Genomic DNA, 20000 nt, shown 5'->3' with positions numbered 1-20000 from the left:
AAATGACGGTGTTGTTCATCACACCTTTCATTACGCCATGGTATATAGATACTGTGTTGTGCTTCTCAAACTTTCTTTAAAATAGATACCAGGAATTTGGCTATTAATCCCTAATGCACAACGAGGATCAGGAGACATCCCAGGTAGTTTCTAGTGTGAGGGCCACCATGAGAGGAGTGCTGAATTTTATATTTGTATTTCGGGTAGCGAGTTTTTAGTTCTTATGTTAAGTTTATAGATCTAGGCGCTGACACCAATGTATGCCTTTTATGTCAAGGTACAAAGAATTTTGTTTCAGGAATGTTAACTCTCCATATTAAATTGGAACGTAGCAGGTTGTCGTATCAGACCTAATAAGTGAAATATACATCAGCCTTAGGACTTTGAGGAGGGAACCTACACATGTTACTTGGTTAATGTAACGGTCGCAAATGCTCCGAACAGGGTTTCATAACACTTCGAACACTTGATACAGAGAACATTCGTCAGTATTCCAGAATAGTTGTGGGAATCAAATCCAAATAGCCTGTCCACCTTATCTGGGAATATAGGGCACACTACGAGGTCTGGATAGGTGCTTGATTTTGAAAGGCCAAGTGAAACACATTTCGAACTGAATCACTGGAGGACGAATGGATCATCAGCATAAGGTGTGATACTGCAGAGGACTCCTATTTACTGTTGGGCTTGCAAAGAGAGCGCAAAATTATGTTAAATATTGTCGGTGATAATACCTCACCTTGTGGTGTAATTAGATCTAGTTTGCAGAATGTAATATGGTTGCCATATTTTCGTTTATCTGAAGATGAATAATAATTTAACCAAGAACCTAATTTTATTCATTTATTTTTTAAGAATTGCAGCTGGAGATACTGTCAAAGGTGTTCATTGAACAAATAGAATACGAAGATTGTGCTTTGTTTCCATTTGGATACTGAACTAAACTCATTTAAATTCCTGTCCTTTTTGAAAAAGCAAAAACGAATGAGTTAATTTGATTTCCTTCTGGTGAATAAAGGAATGACAATGTCAGTTCCTTTACCCGTTTCGAAGCGGCGGATAGGCTGCTTTTAGTACGAGTCAAAATGAAGAGAGCGGAAAGATTACCTCCCGTACACCGGTACCATTTCAAGAACTATGAATTTAGAGAGAGCGAGAGAGAGAGAGAGAGAGAGAGAGAGAGAGAGAGAGAGAGAGAGAGAGAGAGAGAGAGAGAGAGAGAGAGAGAGAGAGAGAGAGAGAGAGAGAGAGAGAGAGAGAGAGAGAGAGAGAGAGAGAGAGAGAGAGAGCGCGAGCGGAAGGGAGAGAATGAATGAATAAATGAGGTAGGGAGGATGGAGAAGGAAGGAAGGAGGGAGGGGAGGGAGGGAGAGGGAGAGAGAGACAGAGTTTCCTTTATCCTATGAAGCAACTTCTTTTCTCTATAGATAGAAGTAAATACTTAGTTTTTCGTGTCATTAAAAAAAAAAACATCAGTCATACAAAACGCTGATACAGGACTATTTTACCTGCATTTTTTTTTCATAACTTTTTGCTAGGGTTTCTTCTTATGCTAATTAACTTAATGCAGGGTAAGGAAAATAACAATTCTTCTAATATTTTATTGTTTCTGAATATGAAACAAACTGGAATGTCAAACAGTTGGCATGCCAATGACCTATGATTTCATTTGTGAAACAGAACAAACAAGAACAGCTTTTAGTATATCAAATAGCATCATTTGATACCAAATTACATCCTTGGTAGATTAGATTAGTGCTTTACAATATTTCAACAAACAAAAAAATTATTCCAATGGCCTTGATCACTATGCCATGAACACATATTTCCTATTGTTTAGTGGAGCTCAATGTACTTTACAAAAGACTACTAAAAAGAATACTGACAAGAAACTTTTTACGTAAATTTATATGTAAGGTGAATATTTCCATTATATTTTGGATATGTAGAACTAGCTGTTAGGTAATCAGTTGGTTATCCCATAATATGCACAAACGAAACAATATCTAATGTTTAGGCCATGTCAATTTTGTTTAGATACTTCACAAAATATAAATACATTTCTTGATTTTGAATTCTGTGAAATACTGAATCCAAAATGTCTGGATAAACAAAAACATTGGTTGGTGCAAAAATAATAATCACTTCTCCTTTCCTTCTCTCAAAAAATGCTATGACAAAGGATCTACTCTATTTTGTAGTGTGTGATATGAACTCCAAACAATCTTTTTACAGCTGCTCTTTTTTTTTGTTTTGTTTTGTTTTTTGTTTTGCTTGTACACAAACATATTCCAAGCACTACACTTTAAGCAAATTATGTTTCTCACAAATTTTGTCTATGGCAAAATACAAGACTGTACTCATTATAAACAGCTATTTCTTTGAACTTTGTATCATGGTTGAAATTTTTTTGAGTAATTGCCTTTCCAACTTTTTTCTGCAAATGGTTTTTCATCAGTGGTTTCAGTTCAGAGAATGTACAACAACATTTAAATTGTAATGTAACTACAGTGTTTACAACTTTTCTATCACTATAAGTTCGAAAAAGGTTTGGTCAAGTGGATGATATGCAGCTCTCACTAACATATAAATGATTATATATCTCAGGGATGAAATGACTTCTTTATCTGTACATGATGCAAGTTATTGTCACATTCTTTGAATGGACCACTGATAAACCCCATATTCTATGAATCCAATAGCTTATGTTTACTGACACATATGGTCATGGCGACCCTGCCAACATTCTCGTATTTACAATCCAACATACCATCATAAATTACAATGATATAAAAATACAATGCACTTGCTTTGGATGACAACGCTATTTTCTCACTCTGTTTCATTCTCGGGCGGCTTGGAAGGGAAATTATTCACAAGAAGTAGATGAAGAAGAATCAATGACAGCTGGGGAAGTTTCCTGCATCAGCGGGTCATTCTCTTCCTCCCTCTTCCCTACGATGAAAAAAATTCCTTCTAAATGCACCCATACATGACATGACATTAAAGCACTTCTTTAAACTAAGAGTAGGTCTTTCAATTTTGTAGAATTAAAAGATGAGGCATACCAACTCTACATTGAGAAATAGCAATTCATACTTCCTCTGACATTACTCGCTTTGACATTTATTTGGTACTTTCACCATTAGTAAGTGGATAAAGAAAAATCACCACAAATAAAATCTGAAATGTGTTTATGTAAGAACCCATTTGATGTCCTCTAATGAATGTATTTACACCTGTATATGCTGGCATCACCTCACTTTTCAATTTTAGTCATTACAGAAGTTTGAAACTAAGCGAAGTTCTTGGAGCAGTAAAACGTTGTCAAGGACTTTTAGGGCAGAATTCTGATCAAATTCCTGTCTAGATTATATATTACTTTCTCTCAAAGTTTTCACTTTGTGTAGGTAAAGCAATGGCTGCATCCAATAGAAATGCAAAGCTTACAGTCAACAATATGTGGCCACATCAACATTTACAATAATTGTAGAATATAAACCATAAAGCTGCATTTCCTTCCTGTCATTGATATACAGCATTTCTCAATGTTAGTTAATGATGGGATAAAACAGCATTTTCATTAGCATAGATATTTGTTTTGTACCAACTGATTCCTGGCAAGAAGCTTAGAGATTCAGCGTATGACATAATGTTATCTGGGTAATTGCCAAGACTATTTTCAATACAAATATTCAAATATCTATGTCCATATCATATAAATATGATGCTATATGATCATGCAACTCCTGACATGGTCACATATGCTGAACAATTTCCCTTTGTCAATTAAATGGAACCTGACTAGTAACATTCACAATAGGAGAAATTTCATTATTGACATAACACACACAGTAAATAGTATGCAATTTCTGTCGAGCTCAATCAGTATACATTGCTAATAAATATGAACTTTCATAAAGTAACCTGTAATATTGTGCTCAGCAGCATACTGATAACTACCAATCTACTCTAAAGCAAAAAATAATATTGTTTAATCAGTGACCTCTCAGTTGTCGAAGAAAAAATGTACACTCAGATTAAGGACCTCTATACATAAAATTCAAATACACGACAACCAAGTGATTAATAGGACATTAAAGTAGTTATAAAACTCACATAGCAGTACATACACACTCATTGCTGTTTAAGTACAAAAGATACATAGGCTGTACACAAATTCATCCTAACTCTTGCTACTACTCAAGGGCCAGAAATTGCAGTCTTGTCACTATAACTGCTTCCATTCGAGCCTTCTCACAGTTGTTCACAGGAGCATGATAGATAAGGACTAACAAATATGACTGTGGTAGCAAAATGAAGACCATGGTTTTGTCCTGATACTTCAGATGTGTTTGAACTGGAACCCTGTATTATGGCGCGTTGCCTGGTCCCTGTCTTTGTTCAAATCTCTTGTCAGGTCTCTGTTTTCATTTTAACTTAATGATAATTTTTTTGAGCAGAACATCCAGATCTGTGTCTCTCTATCCATTATTTTTTTTCCATCTCACTTAGTCAATACATTCTTATGGCTATTTCCCTACTCATACTAGGTGGGTGCACGTTATACTTTCCAAAACTTTGGTATAAATTCTGGGGTGCACTTGTAACTATGTCCTGCATCAGCATCTTGTTACGCCATGCATGATTGCAATTCTTCAACATTCAGCCTGACAACTAACCACAAAGAAAAGGCAATTTGCTTGTGGTCCCTGGGGCTGTTGAAAATGTTGTACTCGACTAGTATGAAATTAGAAGAAACATCTTCGATATGAATTTGTGTTTCCATGTGATGTTGCATCAACTGGCAGTATACTCAGTGCTGAGCATTTTATCATGTCTTGTAATTTCTTGGAATATAAGGTTTGGCAGCTACTTCATATGTACATATGATATACATTAGTAAAGAGACTTAACCAACACTTATTTCTATGCTGCCAAAGCTGCTGGCACAAGAACCTCTTTCAACACTTAAGAGATCTTTATTAAGCTCTTTTAAAATTTACGTTACACACATGCTCTTTGTTTTCACACTTCTACATCCTATTCACCCTGATAAGTTGGTTACTGTGCTTAATTAAACACATTAAAAACTGGAGAACACAGAAATGTGCAAACTCCGCCACCACCTCCACCACCACCACCACCACCACTTTCAGCGAACCAGTCACGTGATCGCTGGCAAGAGTATTGCTAAACAGGGGTCACAGTTATAGTCTCAATGTCTCCGATACTCTTTACGCGACGGTGAGTCTCATGGTGCACATAAGCAGCAGAAGGCATGACGGAGGACCGCGGCCGTGTGTGGTGAGGATGGTGAATATTTGTCCTTGCAGAGACAGCAGGAGACTGGCCACCAGAAGAGGAAGATTCACCTCCGTTATGGTTTCCTGCGGCAGCTTCCTCTCGTAGACGAAGGCCCAGAGCACGGCTGAGAGATCCCTGTGGGTATTGTGCATGTGTTAGTGGGTTAATATAGGCAGATGGTTTAGATGGGGGGGAAAATTTTGCTGCAAGAACTTAAAACTAAAGAAAATAAATTCCCAACTACATAAAGGTTATAGATTGCTCATAACAGCCTTATTGTTTTCTCAGCTCATATTTCATATCTTACTGTATAAAAGAGCTCTGTCTAATATAAATACAAGTACTGAGTAGATCAGATACACTTAACTTGCAGAAAAGAGTAATCTTTCATTTTGCTTACCATTCCAGTCTGTTTGCTATAAACTTGGTTAAGATTTAATTTAAATGTGCTAAAATTATAGTTATAAATCTAGATTCATAACCCTATAGAGGAAGAACAAAAAGGTACTAGACCGTTGTCTGAGTCAGGTCTATACTACAATGCATAGAATTGCTTGCAAAATCTAGTCATCCTCAATAAATACGTTTAGAATATGTAAAATAGGAGTTTTAGAGCATTTTCATAGTTGAGAAAGGTAATATTTATATGAATATGGTATCATCCATATGTATACATTTATTTCTCAATAAAAATATGAAACAATAAACCAAATGAATAAGAATATTAAATCAATGATGAATATCTACTCTTTTAAGAAGATTAAAAAAAAATTCTTTGATATATACTTTACATCAGGTAATGAATGTATAATAACTCTTTAGTTTGGAATTTCTTTTAACTTCATAGAACAACGGTATAACTATTTAAAGCTATCTAATAGAACTGACATCCAATGACTACACAAAAAGATAAGTTTTGCATGCAATAAGCAGCAAAATGCAAGTATATACTTCATGCATGTTTAACTGCATAGGTTTACACCAAAGAGGCCAATAAATTTTACTCCCTTTAGAATTAAGTAAGAAAATCTAATTGCATCTTGAAAGTAATTGTATATCATTTATATTCCACAGAAAAAAATACTGTTTGCAACCAACTGTCATACTAGGATGAGGTAAATTTATATATTTTCTGCTTTACTTAGAGAAAACTGCAAAAGCAGGGAAGCCTTTGCAAATTCTGTTAATATATACATCTTGTTCACAATGAAACACAATGACATATATTCACACAAATATAAGTCTGTCCATTTCTCTGACCACAAATGATTAAGACCAGGGTTGCAGGCAGTGAAGGAGATAGAACAAATATAAGCCAAGGAATACATACATGCAGGCGGGGTAGGATGTCTCCTAGGATAGTACCTGTGAGCTCCGCCAAGTGCCAAACTTAGGGACAAGGTGAAATAAGGCTTAATCAGTGATCATGTTTTTGAATTTGGTGTGTGTACATATCACCAGGAATTTGGGTTTTACAACTGTAAAACTTTGTATTCCGTGACCATTAGAAAAATATGAAGTGGATTTTGTAAAAATCAAAATAAAACTATATGATAATATGTTTTGTCAAAATATGTTACTTCAACTACTGCTTTTTCTTGATGCCATATTCTGATTATGGCAGAGCATACAGCCAATCAACTTCATTCCTTTACATAAAATACAAAAATATATCTGCAATGAAATCAGTTCCAGAAATCTAATAAGTGTCCCTGTATTTCTGGCACAGCTAAGCTTGAAAGACAAACCTTCCTGAGTCAATTTATGCTTGGACATTAAGATTATATCAGGATTAGCCCTGAATCCAGGAATTTCTTTATATATTTTTCACACTGAAAGAACTGTATGTAATCAGCAAGCAATTGCAGCTGAGCATCACATTCTTGCCTTAGATATGCATGGCAAACCATTTGTACAGAGTGTAAAGAAGAGTACCAGGAAAATATCCTTTCATTACAGCAGTTCTGCAAGTAATAGTATTACTTGACTACAGCATTTTCTTTCATTTATCTTTATCTTTTTATCAACCAACTACCAAGAGATATGATTCATCTACCAGACAAGCAGTAGGAAGTAACCAGCATCATATGAAATTAAAGAACCAACTTAATCTTAACAAAAAAAGAGTACTGCGACATGCGTCTTGTACCTTTGATGGGAGTGTGGGAAATGCGCAAACCTTTTTCTGCAAAGGCTGAGCATCCCCCCATCAGTGTTGCGAGGTGCAGCACAAACGGAAGCAGGACAGAAAAAGGGCAAGAGAAGGATGGGAGAGTTAGTGAGGGTGAGGCTGAATCTTATCTAGTTCTCCTAAAAGGGTTCAGCTAATTTGTTTTTGGTGTATTTTAATGTGCTCTACTCCCTAATAGGTTCCAGAAAGAGCCCACACTAAAGACAAATAGTGTCACTGTAGATAAATGCCGCTTAAAAATGCGTGGAGATGGAACACTTGTTCAAGAGAAGCAAAAAATTAACATGGCATGGTATGGATGTTCAGCAGCTGATGTTATAAAGCTACATTCAAACATTCTAGAAACAGCAAAGGTATATATTAGGTAAATTTGTTTTAAATTTTGGGATACAAAAATCTGGTGGCAACTGCTAAGCCTATGAAAAATTTAAAGCTGAAAGCTGAGGAAGCTCAACATCAACAACAAACATACATTTCAAAGCAGTTCTATACACCAAAAAAGAATTGACGGCCCTGCTAACTTTTATAAAGAAAAGGCGATGTAAAATCATTTAACTGTCTCATTTTTAGGTATTGCATGAAAGCCTCATTCAGACCCTTGAAAGTGAAACTATACATCCAAATTTTGCATTTTCTTTGGAGAACTTGTGCATCCACACCATGTGCTGTGTTACAGTAGGTGTACCAGCAGAGATTAGATGTACACAGCTGTAGTCAATCATTCACAAGCAAAGCTTTCCAAAGAGGCAGTAGTAAAGCCATAAATGTATTCTAAAAACTGCCAATACATCATAAATTTTCTTTTTTGGCAAAGCTTTGAGCACATTCAGTGAAACACATTGCAGTAATTATTTCTGGTCTGAGCAAAGTATAATGCCAGACACTTCAACAGCAAGTAAACTGCCCCTATGAAAGCCAGTGCAAAGATGTGAAACATTTGTACTCTGGGTGTCCAGTTTTACTAACTTCAGCTATCCACTCCTGATTGTGTTTGCAGAATAAAATGTATATTAGTAATCAGGTGTAAATTCAGACCCAGTTATACTTATACTAAGGTTCTCCGAATTCCAATTGGCTGGCATCTGTTACCAAAATCTAATACTAATTACCTTATCTAAGTCATTGACCATAATCCTCATATTTTTTTTTCTCTCTCACTCTAAAATATTTGGCACACATGCAGGTCTACAAAGGTCTATTGTAGGTAATGTGACGTGGCAGTGAATATATTGTGAGAAGGGATTTAATGTGATTTATTTTCATGTTATTCAGAAATATTTGGAATCACTAAAGCATTCCAAAGCTACAACATCCCCTTAAATGCTTTACAAGATTTATCTGCCTGCTATATGAATTAGTCAAAGACAAATCTAAAGAGTTAGGGACTCTCTAACAATAATCGAAGCTCACTATTAAGCCATATCCTAAAAATCGCCCGGAAATAAGACATGGTGCCCTTACTCTCAAGGAAGCTCGCCTCTTGTCCTTCTCGCCCTTCTCCAGCCCCGTGCCGTAGCTTCTGGAGAAGGACCGGCCAAGGCTCCCTCCGGCCGCCATTTTCTCCTGCCGGCGCCGCTCCATTTTGGCGAAGCGGGCCTGTTCTTCAATCTGCTGTCTGTTGGGGGATAGAGGCTGTTAAGACGGCATTGTGCAGCACTGCAAGTTGGTTGCTTAAAAGCTGTGAAGACTAATATACCGCTTTCAGACAGGAGGACTCTACTTGTGACAGACGATTTTGGAAACTTTTTCTAACGCATATTTATGAATATGCGCTTTCATACGTGGCAACTGCCACTTGTCTCAAAATAGACGTCATTTTCTAAATTAAAAGGGAAAGGAGCAGGAGTGTGTGGCACCAGAGAGCTACTTGTATACTCAAATGGGAAGTTGGCCCCACTGGTTACCAATGCTCGCCACGTGTGAAATAAGCCATTTGATAACTTTATTTTTTTTTTTCTGGAATTATCTGTTTTTACCTAAATCCCATTATAACTTCATTAAACTCAATACGTTTTGCCTGAACATGAATATTCATGGACCTCCATGTTTACAAAATTGCAAAGTACTGTATAAACAATAAATTTATAACCTGCATAAAAGCACGATAACCACTACATAGATGTTTAAATCCCACAAGACACAAGAATCCAACCTGGCGGGGTTAATAAGCGCCTCCATCTCGGTTGCCAGGTGTCTGCGGATTATATTCTTGGACTGCGGGATGCCCAGCGCCGTGGCCATCGTGTCTGCAGTGAAGGACGACTCCAGAACCACGAGGGCGCCGTGAACACCGCTGTCTGTAATTCATTTGGAATATTAAATATATGATACGGTGGACAGACCAAGCATTGAATGCAATATAATATAGTATTGTATGTATTCTATTACAAGATCCAATCTTAGTGGGTAACTTTTACAGGTCTACAATACTTTAAAAAATACCAGTAATTATAAAGAATTACTAAATAAGAGAAACTAACGGAAGAAAAAGACGAGGAAAAACAATCATTTGGCATACCCTTGAGGTTATCTGCGTACTCCGCCAGGTCGACCGAGCGAGCCCACCGGACCCACCGCACGTTCGTCCACACGACGGGGTCGCAGTCCACGTGCTCGCTCTGCCGTCGGCGCTCCGCTAACACCTGCCGCGAGAATATGTTTTGTGTTACCGGTTCCTACTAGACATGATATTCTCGATATGTGTGAACGGATGAAATATTTTCTTATGTGAAGAATTTTGATTGGTTTTCGTGAATGGTTTCAGCTTTACCTGTCTATCGAATCTGACGATTCTCAACAGATGGACACCGTGAATGATCGAAGCTTGGTGGAACTTCCGGTGAACGCCCAGGTGCTTCTCCAGCTCCTTCTTCGTGAGCGCCTCCAGCAGCCTCCCATCCACGAGGTTGTTGGCGAAGGCATCGGCATACTGAGGAAGGCCAAGGTCTGGAAGCCACTCGGAGGAAACCCAAGTGTGATTGAGTGCGGAGATTCTGGGGAAGCGAGACAGCCGCGGCTCGCGAAGCTCCTCGATGGCTAGCCTTAGCTTCTTGCGGTGCATCGGGTGCGAGATCCCAAGGCCGGATTCTAACTCAGAGTCGCTGAGCTCTAGGAGAACCTGGAGGCGGGGAGAGATGTCAGGTTCCAACTGCTATTAACTCATCCCTACATACGTTCATAAAAACCACTTATAGTGCTCTAGCAACGTAGCTTATTTACAATATTTACGCAAAAACTGAGGAAGCAAAGCCACAGGATTTTACCTTTCCGCTTCGAATATTCTCTGCACACATGGCACCATACTGAGGCATGCCAAGGGTTACTTCCAGCCAGGCTAGGACAGTTGGGGCTTTCCATCTCTCAAGAGGAATGTGCTGAGCCTCCTCGAGTAATCTGAGCTTCTCGGAGTAACTCTCCTCAGTAAGGGGCGAGGCACACAGAGATGAACTTGGGGACCACGAGGCACGCTTGTCACTCGCGCTTCCTACAGGTCGTGTTAGCAACAAAGGGTTTAGCTACGTGGTGGTTATGTCTGCTACGTCGTAACTACTCTAATGCTATGAACTTGAATTCTGGAACTGGGTTAGTACGGCTTACTTTACGTAATTAGTTTGCACTCGTTGTACTAATTTCTGTTTTTTGTTATTAAGAAAATGATAAGTTTACAGAAATACGTCAAAAAGAAAAATATCAAGGCATACTGCTTTATGGTCTGCCTTAAAGTCCTACTTACAAAAATAGACAAAAACAAATTATATTATTCAGTACACTGAATACAAACACACACTGCTCTGACAAAACAAAGACAAAATCAGTGTTAGTAAGGTGCAATGTTATCTAGGGATGCTTGGCATCAGCATGGTTCACTGTGGACGGTAGGTCCTCTGAGCTTGATATGCCTACAATTAAGCAACAGAAAAGATGGTATTACAGTAAATATTGATTTTATATATTTGACAATGCCTACAGATCATAAGCAAATTGCATCTGTACACAAAAAATGGGTGTGTAGTAAACGACGAGATTTCCACACTGTCAGCACTTATTGTGATCAAGGTATAACCTCATCAATATTGATCCTTCCTATCCTTACCATCATATAACGAGGCATCAAGGGCCGCACGCTTCTTCTGGCGAGCGAACACTCTCGAGATGGACCCCCAAGTGCCTCCTCCCTTGTGGCTCTTCCTCGTGAGTGTGCTACAACCTCTTATCTTTGACGATTCCGCGGCTTCGGCTAAGCGTTCGCAAAGCTGTTCCGCTGACCGACTCAGCCCCCCCGTACTGGCATTGCTGAAATGGACGTTTTAAGAGGTTTGGTTTTGTAAGCTTCTTCGTTTTTGTAAGATACTCATGCCGAGAGGACGATCATGCGATTACAAGAGCAGACGAAAATAGATTCCTCTCTCTCTCTTAATTTCCTCCCTGTAAAATCAGATTATATCAAGAGCATATACCAACAAAACCACACAATACACACTGGAACACCCTCTAATACACCCCTTCACGTCACATACCTGCTCGCAAGTCCACTCATTGCCGACGAGTTGAGACTTGCGGCCGAATGCGTCGGGGCGCTGGTGGGGGTGTTGTCCCCGCCCCGGTCCTCGCGGTCCTCCCCTCGCAGAGATACTGGCGTGGCGTACAGAGGAGATAGAGACGGGGATTCCTTAGGGGTTCCTGGTCCACCTACACACACACACACCACACCAACTTCATGAATCAAAAAAGCAGTCCTACGGTGGATTCTATAAGTTAAGAGTAACCAAATATATGCTAAATCTACCTGATTATTGCAAAAAGGGGTAAAGGGACCTTTCGAACATCTCAACTTTAAGGTTGCTTATGCAAGACATTTTTTTTTTAATTTGTTTTTTAAATTTTAAGGGAGTTTGTTTAAGTTTGTTTTTGTAGATTAAAGACATCTGCATATTTTCTCATAGTTGTGCAAATTGAGTTGAGTGTTTTTCTCTGATTTTGATTTTAAAAGAGTTTCCCCTTTCATTGCCTTAGTGACAAAAGATAAACAAGAAGGAAAGATTCCCCTTAAAGGACAGAAAACAGGGCATATTTATGATTATGAATTTTGCTTTTATAATATCTAAAATCATGAGAAAGCAGAGAGTAAAGGCACTCTTTTAAACTGCAGTTCATATAATCATAGTCTTTATAACGATGAGATCTGGAAAGAGTTACAAGGATCTAATCTCCTTATGCATTTAATTAGATATATTTTCATAACACTAAAAGGTCATGCAATGTCTTCAACAAGACCCAATCTGAAGCTATGAACTACTTGTGGTTTTGACTGAGATTTGTGAATTACACATCAACATGTCCCCCCCCAAAAAAAAAAAAACATCGATTAAAACAGACATCAACATCCCACATTACTCCACAAATCACAAAGACTACAGGAACAAACACACCCAAAACTTTGAAATACATAAACGTTCACTCAAAACCACACGTAGCCTTCGAGCCAGAAAGACCCCCTACGGAGCCAGGGAGGGCCACAGAAGTCCTCCCCTCCCCCTCCCCCTCCCCCTCCCCCTCCCCCTCCCCCTCCCCCTCCCCCCTCTGAAGGTGCCACAGCCAACCCCACCCCCTCCCCCAGGCTAGAGAGGCGGCCACTAACAGTCTAGGCAGCAACGTACATGCATAGTAGTAGTGGGAAGCAGCTGTGGCTGAGGAGCATATGGATAGCGTGTCACAGTCCAGAGATCCTCGTTCCACAGTAATGGTAGGTGTGCCTAGAGAGGATCCGGGTATTCCGTAGCGTTAGCAGGGGAAAAAAAGGGGGGAAAAAAAAGCCAGACTCTTAGGGTGTGTCGTACGAGGAAAATCACCCTTTAGGTCTAGCATGAGTTCCTTGAGCCTGGCCTTAATTATATAAAAAAAGGGAAAAATATCCAGACTTGTGTGGTTATCTTGAAGCGGGTGTATAAAATCAGGTATTTATAACTGGGTGAAAAATGGGCGTTCAATGCGTTCAATACATGAAGCTTTCTATTCAAAATAAGTTATGGTATGAACTTGTAGGCCTACACATTATGACAAGATTTTGGCAATTCTAATGCTAATTTTAGGGTATTTGTTGGAGTTGTTTAATTGCTTTAAAATTAGAGGGATTTATGTTCTGGGAGGATAAATCACTGTGATTTGAAAGGTAATATGTGAAGAAAGTATTATCACAACCATTCCTTTTTTTCCACAGTGTAATGTCAATACAAAATTTGATATTTCGTGAATCTTTGACAATAACGAAAAAAAAAGAGTAAAAACAAACTGATTTTATAATCTCATAAGTTCTGGTAATTTTTCAATTCTTTTGTGTATCCCTGTGTTGTATCGTGCTTCTAAATATCGTTCGAATGAAGATGCTAGTAATCAGTACAGGGCTAAAATAACCACAGAGAGGTGTGTGAAAACTAATGGATACCGTTTCCTGATGTTTACAATTCTGCACCTGACTAATTCTATTAAAAAATGTGCTCATATGCTAAATCTGAAGAATTAAAATTTGTCATCATTACTCTACTACTAGTGAGGTGTACATCTATTAGGTGTATTAATAAAATGTCAGATTCTGACTATTACCGAACATTAAAACTATTGGCTTATTACTATGTAGCAACTGGTAACACACTCCTATGTCTATCTAACTACCAATTACATGAATATTAGACTATCAAACAAATTAAGCTGAACACTGCACACCACACATCAACAGAGCTATAACAGTGACCCATTACCATTACAAAACACAAAACACCATTTTCAATTCTAATCTGACAGAAAACAAAAAAACAAAGAACGAGCTCTCTTCACAAACTTGACGTAAAAAAAAAAAAAGGAAAGAAATTAGGACAAAGACATTTGAAAACCTTCCTCAAGATAACTTTACCCCTACAATCTCCCGCCCTGAGAAATATGAACTCAGGTGAGAAAGGGGTCTGACATACCTTCATGACTAGCCGTGGAATCCCGATCACTCGACAGCCTCACGCCCGAATCAGCAGATGAGCCTCGGCCGTTGGGTGTGGGCGTGGGCGTGGAGAGGGGCAAGGGAGAACACGCGGGCGTTGAAGCGGTGGGCGTGGGCAGCCCGTTGGTCCTGACAGACTCGGCATCACTGTGATATCCCATAGAGATGAGCTGTTTGCGGACCTGCAGTTGCAAAGGGGAAAACTGCTGTAGGTCAGTCCCCATGACTGAAACTGCTCTTGTGGGGGGGAATTCTGGTCATTGAAAAACTCTACAATGATGTTCTTATCCATTCTTCCACTGTCACCCTTACAACCTTCCTTTTTTCAGCAATTATTAAATAACTGAAAATCTCTGTTCTGTCCACATTAATGTTTTAGTTCATTCAACATCCCCACTCTCATTTTTCATCCCGGAATCCCCATCGATTCCCAATCCCTTTGAGCGCCACCCTCCCAATTAGCCCAACGCGAATCCATCAAGTTCTTCCTGCAGCCTCTTTATGAAAACCTTCCCGATTCCCCTAAATATCTGAAATCCCCCCCCCCCCCCCTACCGATTTCCCATAATATCTGAAATCCCCCTACCGATTTCCCTAAATATCTGAAAACTCTCCCAATTTCCCTAAATATCTGATCCCCTCCTTCACTTCCCCTAAATATTTCCCCCACGCTCGTTTTACCGCATCGAATTCTTCCTTAAGCTTCATTATGAAAACCCTACCGACCAGAGTATCTGAAAAAGTCACCTAAAGTTCACCTAAATCATCTCCTTTATTTAAAAAAAAAAAAAAATCTTCCCCTAATGTCTAATCCCCCCCTTTCCCCGAAAATCACCCCCCTCCCCCTCATACATTTCCCCCTACACTAGTAGTTCCCGCATCAAGCTTCCCTAAGAAAACCCTGCCGATTCCCCTAAACACCCAAAAAAAGTTCCCCCAGCTTTACCCATACCATCGAGTTCATCCCGGATCTTCTTTCAGACCCCACCCCCCCTTTTTCCCCCTTATCATCCGCCTCCCCAACAAAATTCCCCTCCTTCCCTTCTCCCCGCTTCCCCCCCCCCCCAACAAAATCCCCTCCTTCCCTCCTCCCCGCTCCCCCCCCCCAACAAAATCCCCTCCTTCCCTCCTCCCCGCTTCCCGCCCCCCAACAAAAATCCCCTCCTTCCCTCCTCCCCGCTTCCCCCCCTAACAAAAATCCCCTCCTTCCCTCCTCCCCGCTTCCCCCCCCCAACAAAAAAAACCCTCCTTCCCTCCTCCCCGCTTCCCCCCACAGCAAAAATCCCCCCCTTCCTCCTCCTCCCCGCTTCCCCCCACACACCCCCAAAAACACATCCCCCCTACACCCTTAGTTACCGCATCGAGTTCTTCCTGGAGCTTCCTGATGGTGGTTTCCTTGACCCCGAGCTCGGCCGAGAGTTTGACGACTCGCTCAGACTCGTCCCGCGCGTGCTTCAGGATGTTCCACTTCTCGCGCTCCGTCTCGTCTCGCTCCGCTGCCAGTTGCCGGAGGGACTCGTCGCTCTCCTTCATGCGCTGGGGGGGCGGGGGAGGAGGAGGAGGAGGAGTTAGCGACGGTGGGTTGGTGGGTGGAGGAGGAATTTGGGAGGGTGGGTGGGTGGGTGGAGGAGGAGTTAGCGACGGTGGGTTGGTGGGTGGAGGAGGAATTTGGGAGGGTGGGTTGGTGGGTGGAGGAGGAATTTGGGAGGGTGGGTTGGTGGGTGGAGGAGGAATTTGGGAGGGTGGGTTGGTGGGTGGAGGAGGAATTTGGGAGGGTGGGTTGGTGGGTGGAGGAGGAATTTGGGAGGGTGGGTTGGGGCAACTAGGGGGCTTGGAAAGGGGTAGATAGGGCAATTAAGTGGGTTGGGGGCATTAAGAGGGTTGGAGGGTGGGTTGGTGGGTGGAGGAGGAGTTAGCGACGGTGGGTTGGTGGGTGGAGGAGGAGTTAGCGACGGTGGGTTGGTGGGTGGAGGAGGAGTTAGCGACGGTGGGTTGGTGGGTGGAGGAGGAGTTAGCGACGGTGGGTTGGTGGGTGGAGGAGGAGTTAGCGACGGTGGGTTGGTGGGTGGAGGAGGAGTTAGCGACGGTGGGTTGGTGGGTGGAGGAGGAGTTAGCGACGGTGGGTTGGTGGGTGGAGGAGGAATTTGGGAGGGTGGGTTGGTGGGTGGAGGAGGAGTTAGCGACGGTGGGTTGGTGGGTGGAGGAGGAGTTAGCGACGGTGGGTTGGTGGGTGGAGGAGGAGTTAGCGACGGTGGGTTGGTGGGTGGAGGAGGAGTTAGCGACGGTGGGTTGGTGGGTGGAGGAGGAGTTAGCGACGGTGGGTTGGTGGGTGGAGGAGGAGTTAGCGACGGTGGGTTGGTGGGTGGAGGAGGAGTTAGCGACGGTGGGTTGGTGGGTGGAGGAGGAGTTAGCGACGGTGGGTTGGTGGGTGGAGGAGGAATTTGGGAGGGTGGGTTGGTGGGTGGAGGAGGAGTTAGCGACGGTGGGTTGGTGGGTGGAGGAGGAGTTAGCGACGGTGGGTTGGTGGGTGGAGGAGGAGTTAGCGACGGTGGGTTGGTGGGTGGAGGAGGAGTTAGCGACGGTGGGTTGGTGGGTGGAGGAGGAGTTAGCGACGGTGGGTTGGTGGGTGGAGGAGGAGTTAGCGACGGTGGGTTGGTGGGTGGAGGAGGAATTTGGGAGGGTGGGTTGGTGGGTGGAGGAGGAATTTGGGAGGGTGGGTTGGTGGGTGGAGGAGGAATTTGGGAGGGTGGGTTGGTGGGTGGAGGAGGAATTTGGGAGGGTGGGTTGGTGGGTGGAGGAGGAGTTAGCGACGGTGGGTTGGTGGGTGGAGGAGGAATTTGGGAGGGTGGGTTGGTGGGTGGAGGAGGAATTTGGGAGGGTGGGTTGGGGCAACTAGGGGGCTTGGAAAGGGGTAGATAGGGCAATTAAGTGGGTTGGGGGCATTAAGAGGGTTGGAGGGGGTAGGTGGGGTAAGGCGCATTTGCAGGGGTTTGGGGTAGGGGTTTGGGGCACCTCGGGGGTTATTACTGGGGAGGGGGCGCTGGAGGGGGGGGGGGGGCTTTGGAGGGGAGGGGGCACTGGTCATGCGGTGCATAACGAGAATGGGGATCTATGGTTCCCTGTCGTTCGAAGGGGTGGCTTTTGGTTGCTGGCTTTGAACTGACCGATTGCGCAAGGGCTAGGTTGAGAAGCGGGAACTTAATGGGGTTGATAATTAACAATATATGGTGTGATTGCATTTTGCAAACTTTATGTATTTCTCCGGTTTAACAGTGATAAAGACATCAAAAATCTTATCTACATACATACATTCACACATACGTGTGTACTTATATATATATATATATATATATACATATATATATACATATATATATACATATATATTATATATATATATTTATGTATATATATAATATTTACATATATATATATATACATATATATTCATATATATACACATACATACACATATATACATATATATACATATATACATATATATATACATATATATACATACATGTATACATATATATACATATATGCATATATATACATATATACATATATACATACATATATATACATATATACATACATATATATACATATATACATACATATATATACATATATACATACATATATATATATATACATATATACATACATATATATACATATATACATATATACATACATATATACATATATACATACATATATATACATATATACATACATATAAAATATATAAACATTATATATATATATATATATATATATATATATATATATAAACACATTCTAGATAAGCTCGCTTTCCTATCGCCATGAGAAGCCACACAAACACGATAACGCCAACGGTATTTACAGAATTGCGGTAAATACTTAAGTCTTTATGGTCATACACAACTTGGATGAAGGACAGCCTACTGACGCGCCGCCAAACCGCCTCTACCTGTCTTTCCAGCGCTGACGCCATTCTGGCCTCCAGCTGCAGGGGGAGGAGCGAGCGACTGGCCCCAACTCTCGGTTACTTCGTTTGCCTCAAGCGCCTCCTGATAATGCTCTTCCTCATCGAGCTCTGACACTTTCCTCTCTCCCTCGGCCCGACTCTCCCTCGGGACCCCGGAGTATCTCTTGGCCTGCGGCTTTTCGCAAGGGATCGGCCGCGTCTTCGCGTGCGGCAGCGGGCTGTTCTTGACGGACGGGTTGTAATCGTCGATGAACAGGTGGATTTCACTGACCAGGGAATCCTCTCCGAACGCCGGGGTGCCGGTGGCGCAGGAGGCCCCCCGGGAGTACTCGGACGACACGACCTTCGTCACGTCGTCCTCGAGGCCGGAGCCGAAGTGGAGGTACGTGATGTTGTGGTTCCCGCCGATCACAGCAGAGACGTCGACGCTCGACTGTCGGCGGCTGTGGCCTACTTCCGCTTCGACGCCGGCCTTCTTGTCAATGGCACTGGAATGGCTGTCGCTGCTGTTGAGGTACTCCTCGATCCTCTCTATCTTGTCCTCGTAGGGCTCCAGGCACAGCTGGATCCCTTCCTCCTTCTCGCGCTCAGCGTCAATGTCAGTCACGTTGACAGCGCTGCCGATCGTCATGCCGTCGTCGTCGTCACTGGAGTTGTATTTGTCGATGTCTTCGGTCGGACTGGCCTCGGGGGAGCACGCCTGCTTCTGCGAGCTCCCCGATTCCTCCAGGATGGTCCCGAGCCTCCAGTCGGCGGAGTTGGTGGCCGTGTATATGACCGGCCGCCCCCTGTCAGGGTCATCCCGCAAGGGGCTTATGCCGCTGACTGGGGAAAGAAGGGTCGGATCTCCTTCTTGCAGTTCCATTAAAAGGGATTCGATGACTTTTGTTGACTGCAAAGGAATGTAATGATCCTGTCGCTTACTGCTGTGAGTAAAGCAATCGGGCGTGGGCTGGCTGCAGGCGGCATCCTTCGGAGACGGAGTATGAGAGATGCCTCCACGTAGTTGGAATTGAGCCTGCTTAAATTAGCTTGGACTTTTTCTTCGGCGACATCCTGCGCAGGCTCCGTATTGGGCTGGCTGGAAGCATCGCTGTCAATGTCTCTCCACGTCTCCAGGTTCGGTGGCCTGAAGGTGTCGGCGCCGATGCTTTTGTTCTCGCTCTTCGCCTCCTCGGCGCGCACGTCCTGGCTCGCCTCGGGGCACGAGTGCACGGAAAGCCTGCTGCCGTACGAGGCGATGCTCTTCGCCGGCACCGTCGAGCTGGTCTCGGAGCTCTCATTTTCTTCAAGATAAGACAGACGAGACACTTCGCCATCGATGTCAAGGCAGGTCACGGAAAGACGCTGGACATTATTGCACCCTCCTCCTGGGTCGGTGAGTAAATTTAGGTCGCTCCCATGCGGGTTTATTACCCTACTTGACCCGAGGTCACGAGAGACAGCGTAAAATCCTACACTATTTCCCATCGCGGTGTGAGTCCTGCGGCAAGAGTGCCCGCACTCATTAGACACGTCCGGATTCACAGATC

The 20000-nt window shown here is 42.4% G+C and overlaps 1 protein-coding gene across 1 annotated transcript; it reads right to left on the bottom strand.

Moving 5' to 3' along the window:
- Nucleotides 1-1587: 1587 nt before the first annotated feature.
- LOC125042583 (kazrin-like) lies at nt 1588-16019 on the bottom strand. The gene is made up of 11 exons (XM_047638312.1): nt 15843-16019; nt 14464-14668; nt 13156-13251; nt 12016-12187; nt 11592-11791; nt 10762-10982; nt 10269-10616; nt 10017-10140; nt 9651-9795; nt 8960-9113; nt 1588-5442 (listed from the first exon to the last, which is right to left on the bottom strand). Exons 1-11 carry the CDS (start codon nt 16017-16019, stop codon nt 5194-5196), a joined length of 2091 nt encoding a protein of 696 aa, XP_047494268.1. The 3' UTR covers nt 1588-5193.
- Between the last annotated feature and the right edge of the window lie 3981 nt (nt 16020-20000).

The sequence above is a fragment of the Penaeus chinensis genome, chromosome 32 (genome assembly GCF_019202785.1).
Source record: "Penaeus chinensis breed Huanghai No. 1 chromosome 32, ASM1920278v2, whole genome shotgun sequence".
Taxonomy (NCBI): Eukaryota; Metazoa; Arthropoda; class Malacostraca; order Decapoda; family Penaeidae; genus Penaeus; species Penaeus chinensis.
This window is presented reverse-complemented; position numbering and strand designations above follow the sequence as displayed.

Excerpts from the sequence above, each read along its gene's own strand:
- LOC125042583 (XM_047638312.1), bottom strand. The coding sequence starts at position 16,019 with ATGAAGGAGAGCGACGAGTCCCTCCGGCAACTGGCAGCGGAGCGAGAC. Across the intron at positions 9,796-10,016 it reads GTACGCAGATAACCTCAAGG|ACAGCGGTGTTCACGGCGCC; the intron begins GTATGCCAAATG and ends AATGAATTACAG. Across the intron at positions 9,114-9,650 it reads GCGCTTATTAACCCCGCCAG|ACAGCAGATTGAAGAACAGG; the intron begins GTTGGATTCTTG and ends ATCCCCCAACAG.